General features: G+C 42.2%; 1 protein-coding gene across 2 annotated transcripts in view; it reads right to left on the reverse strand.

The window, feature by feature from the left end:
* The window catches only part of ULK4 (unc-51 like kinase 4), a 556,180-nt gene that overhangs the window by 392,571 nt on the left and 153,868 nt on the right, over positions 1 to 9,741 (reverse strand). For both annotated transcript variants that reach the window (XM_019508899.1, XM_019508898.1), the window contains exon 20: positions 1,560 to 1,721. In XM_019508899.1, the coding sequence (XP_019364444.1) occupies positions 1,560 to 1,721 (162 nt within the window). The remainder of the gene's footprint in view (positions 1 to 1,559; positions 1,722 to 9,741) is intronic.

A 9,741-nucleotide genomic window follows, 5' to 3' on the forward strand; every position in this document is an offset into this window, starting at 1 on the left:
GCCCATGTTCATCTTGGAGTCAATAATGACTCCAAGATCCCTTTCTGCCTCCATGCTCTCAAGAAGGGAGTTTCCCATTCTATAAGTGTGCTGCTGGTTTCTACTGCCCAAGTGCAGCACCCTGCACTTGTCAGTATTGAAACGCATCCTGTTTATGTTAGCCCACTCCTGTAACCTATCCAGATCTTGCTGCAATCTTTCCCTCCCTACTAGCATGCTCACCTCACCCCAAATTTTGGTATCATCAGCAAATTTAAACAGGTTGCTTTTCACCCCATTGTCCAAATCCCTGATGAAGAAATTGAACAGCGCAGCCCAAGGACCGAGCCCTGGGGGACTCTGCTGCCCACTTCCCCCCAGGTCAAATATGACCCATCCACCACCACCCTCTGAGTATAGCCCTTCAGCCAATCTGCAATCCATCTAATTGTGTAGGCATCAATGCCACAGTCACCTAGTTTTTTAATGAGGATGGGGTGGATTTGTTGTTCACTGAAGAAAAAAAAATTCTGTCCTTCCAGACTCAGACTACAGCTGTCTTTGTATAGGAAAAGTCAGCATACTTGCCTACACAAAAAGATACTTCAAGAGCTACATTCAACAAAACTAATACTGATGCCGGCGAGTTCACCAGATGGTGCACATTTGATTAACCAGCATATTTGATTAAGTGGCACCTCCCATTTCCGGGGGATGCCAGGTAACAGAGCTTTTGTATTAGACTGCTGAATGCTTACCTCACAATTATAGAAAACTTACATTTTACATGCATAACATATATCAAATGCAATCAAATATTAACAGAATATTAAAAAGAAATTACAATATTCATATTTACTTGGATACCACACATACCTTGCCAGCCCTCCTTACCTCCCTAAAATCAGCCCTCCAAAATCAGGGTGTTTGCCTTAGGTAAGATGATTTTTCCTTCCTGGAATAGAAGCAAGGAGGAATAGAAGCATGCAGACACTGTGCTCTAATGGCTGCCAAGATGGCTGTCACTTCTTTCTGGCCCCAGCAACCAGGAAGGGAAAAGTCCCATGTTAATCCGTTCACAGCTGCTAAGGAATTTGCAGCAGCTACCAGATGAGCACTGTAGCTGTGCTTAAAGCAGCAATTGAGCTGGCTGAGGATGCTGCACACAGCCTGTAGTATCTTGATAAGGCTTATGGTGTAGAAACAACCCTCTACTACAGACACTTTTATAATAAACTATTTACAGTAAAGAAGTAGCAGTCTTGCTACTACTGCCTTTTCAAGGGCCAGGGACAAGCCTTGTTGATGTCCTGTTATACTAAGATGTTCCTTTTGCCTCACCCAGGTTGTCTCTTCAGGCAGCACACTTCCTAGATCTCCTATGTTTCCATGAGCACTTACTCTATGTTACAGAGTTGACAACGACTCTAGAAAAAACTTTTATTCTACATTCTGACTTGCAAAAAGGAAGCGTCTTAATTGGAAGCATGCTGTGTGCAAGAAAATCCAGTATGTGCACAGAATACTCAAAAGCTTTTCAAATTATCCGAAGTATTTAGTTTTGAGAGAAAGCTTCTTACCGAAATAGCAGTTATCTTCAGAGAATCTACAGTAGAATGTGTAAAAAGGTACCATAACACTGGTCCAATTTCTGCTGTAATAAATCCCTGTGCATGATAGGAGACAGTGGTACAAACATTTTCAATGATCTTTGCCGCCATATGGTTGACAACACGTTCTTCCTACAGGGGAGAGGAAAATACATTTTATATGAACATTACATGTTTCTGACTTTGTTTTTTTGAACTAACTAAAAAAAAGTTCCACAGGATTCAATATGTAATAAGTGCCCTTCATCTGAATCCTGCTACATACAAATCAGGTAACACACTTAAAATCTGTAAGAGAGTCATTCCACAAGGCAGCTCAGCCAATTTTGAAATATGAAGTTGATGGAATTTCCCACTTACTCTTATACTGTAGAGGAAAAAACAGAAATAGCATGCAACACTGAATCGTTTATCTCAACATGACCAGTCTGAATCCAATTTAAGTCAATTATGAATGAAAGATGATCAATTCTTTAGGAAGAAATGTTCACATTACAAAATACATTAATTACTAGAGGTGCATGGATACATCAGTCCAATATTGGATAGGTACCAATATAAAGAAAACTGGCTGTATTGGATATCAGCCCGATGGGGCCAATAATTTGGACAAGAAATGCCTGTGCTGCACGCAGCCGCAGAGGAGCAGAGCCTGCAGCATGGAGAGCTGCCTCTGGCTGCTATGTCTGGTATACTGGAAGGGCGGGGGGGGGAGGAAAGGGGCATGGGAAGGGCAAATCAACACTGTCTGCAATGAAGGAGGTGGCAGGGGTAGAGGCAGGCACTGCCCAGGCAAGGTGGGAGGGGGCCGGAGCCTGGCTCGTTGTGGGGGAGGTGGCTCCCCCCCGCTGCTTGCACACCAGGAGGACATGGGGGGTATGTGCCCCCTGCATCTGTGCAGGGTGGGGCAGGCTGCAGCAGGGGCTGCACAGGGCTCTTCTCAGCTGGGGCTGGGCTCAGAGCGGGTGCCAACAGCACTGGGAGGATGCTGTATCCACCCCAAATTTCACTGCCTCTGCTCCCAGCACCACTGCCACCAGCCGACTGGCGCAGCCCCAGCTCTTTCTGGCGCATGGACAGAGGCAGGGCATTGAGCTGGGCCTATGCCAGGCAGCTGGCAGCGGCGGCGGCACTGGGAGCAGAGCGACGGTGAAATCTGGGGTAGATGCAGCATCCTCCCAACACTGCTAGTGCCCGCTCTGAGCCCAGCCCCTGCCGAGAAGAGCCCTGTGCTGCCCCAGGTGCAGCCCACCCACCCTGTGCTGATCCAGGGGGCACACGCCCCACCGTGCCCTCCTGGGGTGCAAGCAGAGGTGGGAGCTGCCTCCCCCTGCTACAAGCCGCAGCTCTGACCCCACCTGCCTGGGCAGAACCTGTCCCTGTCCCCTCCCTTACTGTAGGGCAGTGCTGATCTGCCCCCCACTTCTCTCCTCCCTCCCCTTCCACCATACCAGACTTACCAGCTGGGAGGCACCTGTATCGGAAATTGGATTGGTATCAGCTGATATGCCTCCTTAAATATTGGCTATCAGTATCGGCCCCAAAAACCTCTATTGGTGCACCCCTATTAATTATTGTTAGCACTAATTAGCATGATTGAAGTGAACACCAGTTATTATTTATTTTAGGTTAAAAAAAACGCTCATTTTTTCATATCATAACCCTTAAAGTAACTTCCTGGAATAAAAGAAAAATGTTAGATTACTAGATTAGATAGATACAAGTTAGATTACTCAGTAATTGCCATTCCTTATACGTTCTTCTAAAACATCTGTTACTGATCATTACTGGATATAGAATAATGAAGTATATGGACCACTGGTATAATCTTATTCAGTAATTCCTACATTTCTGGGACTGATTCTTTGTCCTTTCTCCATCCTCTCTAGGCTTATTGATCTCACTTGCATAAATATTTACAGGATCAGGGATGAAATGATTTTTAACAACACTAAAATATATTTTTTACAACAATAATATATATTCAATGGCATGTTGTCTGCACATGCCATTGATCTCTGTATTATCAACCCCAATGCTGTGTATTATTATACATACTAAAATCTTTCTAGAGAATAAATTGCCATGTCAGAATAATGCTGATCCATGAACATATATTATCACAAAACTTATCTTGCAGCAGTTTTTACTCCAGAAATATCCAAGAGGCTTAGTGGAAGCTTTACCTGAATACAGAATGCACAGCCAGATACCATATTATATACAGTAATCAGATAAGTTACCAAAATAGAAATGAAAGATCAATAGTGTATAGTTTCTTATTTATTGTGCACTGCATCACTTTGCTTCCAGCTCTGTGAAAGAGCATTGCCTTTCAGCAATAACTTATACTTAAGCAGTGTTCACAAATTTGTTAACAGAGAATTTAAATATAAGAAAGAAGGACAATAGATGTACTCCAGGGATTTAATTTGTCAAGTCTATAGCACACTCTGACTTCACTAATAATTCATCATAATGGCATTAATTGATTTCTCTTATATTAATCTCCACATTATCCTACTACTGCATTCCCTTTGAATTTCTGACATTTATCTTCACAATCATAACCACCAACAACTGGAAGCAGTAATAATGACACCTCTCAGAAAGCAAGACAAAAGTCATCCAAAAGGGGAAAATTTTAATGCCATTAAAATATATTCTTTACCTTCTTCCCCCTACTGACCATCATTGCTTTAATTTTTAAGCATGTTAGATTATAGAAACTTATGGGAATTGTGGTAGAATTCTGATTAAAGGAAATTTTCTCCATAAATGCCAAATTAATTCCTGCCCAGTGTCTACATTGCCTCAAAGTATTTCAGCTCAACTTTAAATAAGTAGAATTTACATGTGGCATAATTCTCATCTCACATCAGTTTTACACTGATATAGCTCTACTTGCTTCAGTAGAATTGTTTTTCATGTACAGCTGTGTAAGTAAAAAAATTATGCCCTTGGTCATAACATGAGTTTTGATGGCATAACAACCTGTACTATACGACTCCAGCTGCAGATACAACTGTACACCTATCAAAATTCAGCCTCTTGACACTCTCTCTCAGGTACTTCCATTACAAATTATTATAACACTTTTTTTTAGTATTTTCTATGATTCATACAACTGTATTTTAGTTTGAATGATCTTCTGCACTCCTCAGGAAAAAAAAAGATAAATCCATTTATAAAAAGCACTATATGCATTCAAAATTTCTTCCATATCCAAAAGGTTAATAATAGCATTAAATCTCTGTTACCTATGAAATAATTATTAGGAGCACTAACTGGGGCTCCTGTGCTGCTTTCAACAGGCAGCAATGCATTTAATAAATACACTATAATCCCATAAATAAATCATATTCAAAGCATTATGCAGCAGGGAATGGTTACTATGAATGCTAAGAGATCTCCAGCAATATCCAGATGCAGTTTTAGCTATCCTTAGCAATATATGTCCCTTGATGTGTACTTTATCTTGTAGTTTTCACCCAGTGCTGAGATGAGTCGTGCCCTGTGCTAGATAACCAGAGTCATTCCAGCATCTTGGCTGGAAAAAGGTCATGTATCCTCACAGTGCTGTACAAACTCAATGAGGCTGTCAGACTAATTCAATTTGCTGCCACCTGAGATTGCCTATCATAGCCCCCTCTGGGATCTGTTCTCGAACACTGTATAAGCAACAAGACTTGTACCATTTTCTGCTTAATTAACTCTCTGGAAGTGAAGCTTGAGCTAAACTAATATTTGGCCTCTTAACTGAAGGAGTCATCTTGTCATGTTATCAGGATATAAGCTATGTTAGTGGAAAGAAATGGATCCTCAAGATATGATTAAAGAGCTTCCATACACCAGTTAACCTCTGTCAGTATCATGAACTGTATTATACATGAACTCCAGGAATAGAACAGTATCAAAAAGCAATGCTGGCTCTATTTTCTCAGAGGCCAAGTAGTTTTATAAAATGCATTAGAGGACACAGCACCTGATATTCAGAAGTGCTGAACACTCACAGCTCTAATAGAAAACAATGAGCTGTAGATGCCACACACTTCTGAAAGTGAGGCCTGCATAAATGGCAAAGCAAGCACCAATAAGGTAAGTACACATGAAAGGAAAACATTAAGCATCCTTTCAATTGTCTTTTAATTTAACTCCTAAAGGAAGTAGAGAATATGCAAAGCAGTCTAACTTTATACATTTTACTGTGTATTATTTTCATTTTGATGATGGAAGAGCCAACAGAATATGGGAAGTTTTCTGAAACAATAAAGATCTAGTCTCCACCCTGAAGAACACATGATATGAAAACAGCAAATTTCTGTTTAACGCATCACCTTTTTAAGCTTAGTATAGATCAGGGGTGCTTAACTTCTGGCCTACAGGCCACAACTGACTCACGGAGCTATGTCATCCAGTCTGCTGGGCTCCCCATGGGTCTGAAAATTTGGCACTGAGGAAGGTTTGGTAGCATTAATTGCTCCTTCCCTGTTGCCAAATTTCCGGGCTCATGAGTAGTCCAGCAGGCCAGAGAGCATGGCCCTGCATGCTAGATAGTGTGTGCAGCGTTGGAGCAGAGCAGAACCAGATTCCAGCACGTGGGCTGGGCTAGGGTGGCATGGGGCCCAATCAGGGGTGGCAACCCCATAAGGGATCTAGCGCACAGATTGGCTCTTTACCATTCATCTGGCCCAAACAGCCAAAAAGTTGAGTACCACTGGTATAGCTACAAATGCCTATATATAAGCACATCTCAAAGACTGAAGACAGAAATAGAGAGGAAATTAATTTAGCAAATAATAATTTATTTCAGCATCATTCTACATCAATGTCCAAACAGTTATTTTTAAAAGACGAAAGAATCAGACAATCTAATACACTCGTATGACCCACGGGCTAACTTCTGTTCTGTCAGTATTCCACAGAATTCCTCAGTTAACTGTGACATGTAATTACAAATTCTTCACTTTTAAAAACAAATGGAGAAAATATTTTTTTAAGTTACTTGGTTGGGAAAAATATAACAAGTCTCTATCTGTAAACTAGATATCTGAACTTGGAATATGAAAAGAAATACTGTATATAACATTCTGTTCACAGGTGACATGTAAGTGCTGCCAGCGAGAGGGCACAACTCTGCACTACCACCACAGTGTGGAGAAAACTCCATGCCACTACCCCCGTTGCTACTGCTGCCAGGCTCTGCTCCAGCCATGCTGCAGCACTACCTCATGCCTTGTTGTTGGTGCAGAAATATGGGGGGACACTTGCCCCCCATGTCCCCTCCGGCACATCATCATCGATTCTCTCTGTTTCCTTTAGGATATGGACAGGCATTCATTTGAAGTGCTAAGAATTACTGAGAAATTTGCAGCACTATGATAACATGATGTGACATACAAATATAGTCATTCAAGTGCCCAGTCATCCAGCTTGCCACAACGCATAGTAAGGGAAGCATGCTGTGCTGAGATCCTAGCATGCTTTGTGGAAGGCCCCATATCTCCAGAATTGCCAAGGACAGCCAAGCACAAAGGAAAGCACCAATTGACTGGCCATCTAAGGACTATACCTACCCAAGGATCTCAAGGTCTCTGGAGCCCCAGCCCTATTCATTGCTGGCAGTGGATGCATGTGCGCCCCTAGGAGGAAAGTGGGGAAGGGGCTGGTGCTGTACTACAACATCAAGGACCAGGGCCCTTGTGGCTCCCTTACTATCTAGTCTGAGGCATGCATGCTTCTGCCACCAGTAATGAGCCAGGCCAGGGCTCTTGCTTGCTGCCTCCTTCCTCAGTGCAGCTGCTTGCAGCCTCCCAGCCTCCTGCCACAGCCAGCCTGGGCTCTGGGCAGGCTCCTGCCACCCATCACAGAGCCTGGGTTGCTTGCAGCAGGTAGCAGAGAGACTGCAAGTAGCTGCACTGAGGTCTGCAGAGCCCCAGCCTGGCTTATTGTCCAGCAGCAGATGTACACGCGCCTCCAGGCAAATGGTGGGAGAGCTTCAAAGGGCCTGACCCTTGTTGTGGCAACACAGCCCTGGCCCTTTCCCCACCATCAACCCCTTCCCCACCATCTGTGCGCATGCCAAGCAAAATGCCTTTGCATGCCACACTGGCATGCGTGCCATGGATTGCCAACCTCTGGCTTATCCTTTAGCGGCCAATAAATGGCCATAATTGCATCTGTCAATGTTTTTTCTCCAAGGCCCTGATATGGCATGAGCTCCACTTTTAAATTAATTACTTTGTGTATGGGGGTGGGCACCACAGAAAACAGGACAGGGGCCTTAGCTCTTATATTTGGCAAAAACTTAAATATTTAACCATACCTTTGTATTCCAAAACAATAGGTGCTAACTTACTGAACAGAAGTAAGGAAGTTCAATATTAAAAGGAGAATTTCATTTCTAATCCACCATTTGGTACTGTATTTGGTAGTAAACAGACTGCAATTCTCCTGGCAGGAGAAAAGTAATGCACAGTTTGGATGGGCTACCTGTATAAACATCTGCTTTGATCAGTTAAAACCAAAGACAAGAAGTCCCAGGTCTAATGAGACATGTTTCCAGCTTTTGAGTACATCTAATACAAAACAATTCCTACTAAGTTACTGCATACATGTGGAACTAGAAGAAAGAGAAAAAAATAGACCTGAGTCTAAAAGAGAAAAAAATCCTATTGGAACAGAAATTTTATAAAGGAATTCCCTCTCTACAACTTTTAGAATAAGAAAATTAGCTGAATGGGCCTCTTGGCACTAGGAATCAGAATTTAACAAAGAGAAACTTCAGATCTTTCATTTTAATTTATTTTTGTCAGTTCAGACCTGAGAATGTCGAATTTATGTCCTAGTTTCTCAGAAAGCAAGCAGGCCATATGAAAGATAAAAGAGGGCTTGTCACCAAGTTATAGGACCACTATTTTATTAGAAATCATACTGACACATATCAAAGAGGCAAAAATTATCCTTTGTAGCCTCATGTACTATTTTGCAGTCAGAACTTCAACATTATAGAGTTATACAGCCAATAAAATGAGATGTAGTTTCTGCATAACGCCAATATAATAACTTTCTACAGGTTCTATCCAACTGTTATTAAAAATCATATATAATGTGCTGCGCATATACACTGCATTTATATGTGGAAAGGGTCAAATTCCAAGCCCCTAGCTCAATGATTCACAAAGGGTCAGACTAGCGTGCTGCAAAAGCAGCAGAAGTGTACCATAAAAAATGATCCTTTGCCTTCTTTTTTGTATTTTAAGCTGGGGGGGAACAGCATGTGTGCAGGGAGCAGCAGAGCGCGGCACGGCTGCATCCCCCGAATGCAGGCAGAGCAGTGGCAGCAATTTGCAAATATCTGGTCCCAACACAGTTTCCTAGCAGCTGGAAGTTTCACGCAGACCACACCTGGGAAGAGGAGGGCTGGAAGAAGTGGCAGCAGCACCAGAATTAGACATCTACAAACTGAGTTTGTGTTCCCACTGCCACTTTTCTCCTCTTCCCTTTTCAGGTAAAAGCATGCTGACAATTTTAATCCAGAAAAGGTGTGCACCCCAGGTATCAACAGTTTAAGACTAACATTTCCCAAGCTACACCATGGGCCCAATGGAGAGCTTTCTCTCCCCTCTTTGTATAGCCAATATAAGGACCATGCAGTTAGTATTCAGGACCACAAATGAATGGAGTAGTCTAACCCTGCAGGAATATGCCTATAAGACATAGGAAAGCAGTTCAGACAATGTCAGGATTTTTAGAGCTAAAAAAATACCCAAGCAAGAGTTTTAAAAGAGGGATATGGAGAAGCAGAGAGGTTATTTAGAAAACAAGAAAAGGAAGACTGTTCCAAACACAGGAGTAAGCAGGGACAAGTGAGTAAGGTAAGGAGAAAATAGAATTAGAAAAGCGAGAAGTTCATTTAGCAAAGAGGAATGCAGAGACACAGTAGAAGACAGAAAACAAAAGTAGCGATTAACATTGGTCACGATTAGGTAAGGCTTTTTAAGTGACAATGAGAAGCTGAAATATTATGCAGTGAGATAGGGACTCAATGATGAGCTTCAAATAAAAGGAAAGGATGATATACAAAAAAGAGTGACAGGAGCATAACATTAGCAGAAGCATCATGAATAAACTAAAAAGGGAATAGGTAAAA

This window comes from Gavialis gangeticus, unplaced genomic scaffold, assembly GCF_001723915.1.
Source record: "Gavialis gangeticus isolate Ggan-Ray unplaced genomic scaffold, GavGan_comp1, whole genome shotgun sequence".
Lineage (NCBI taxonomy): Eukaryota > Metazoa > Chordata > Crocodylia > Gavialidae > Gavialis > Gavialis gangeticus.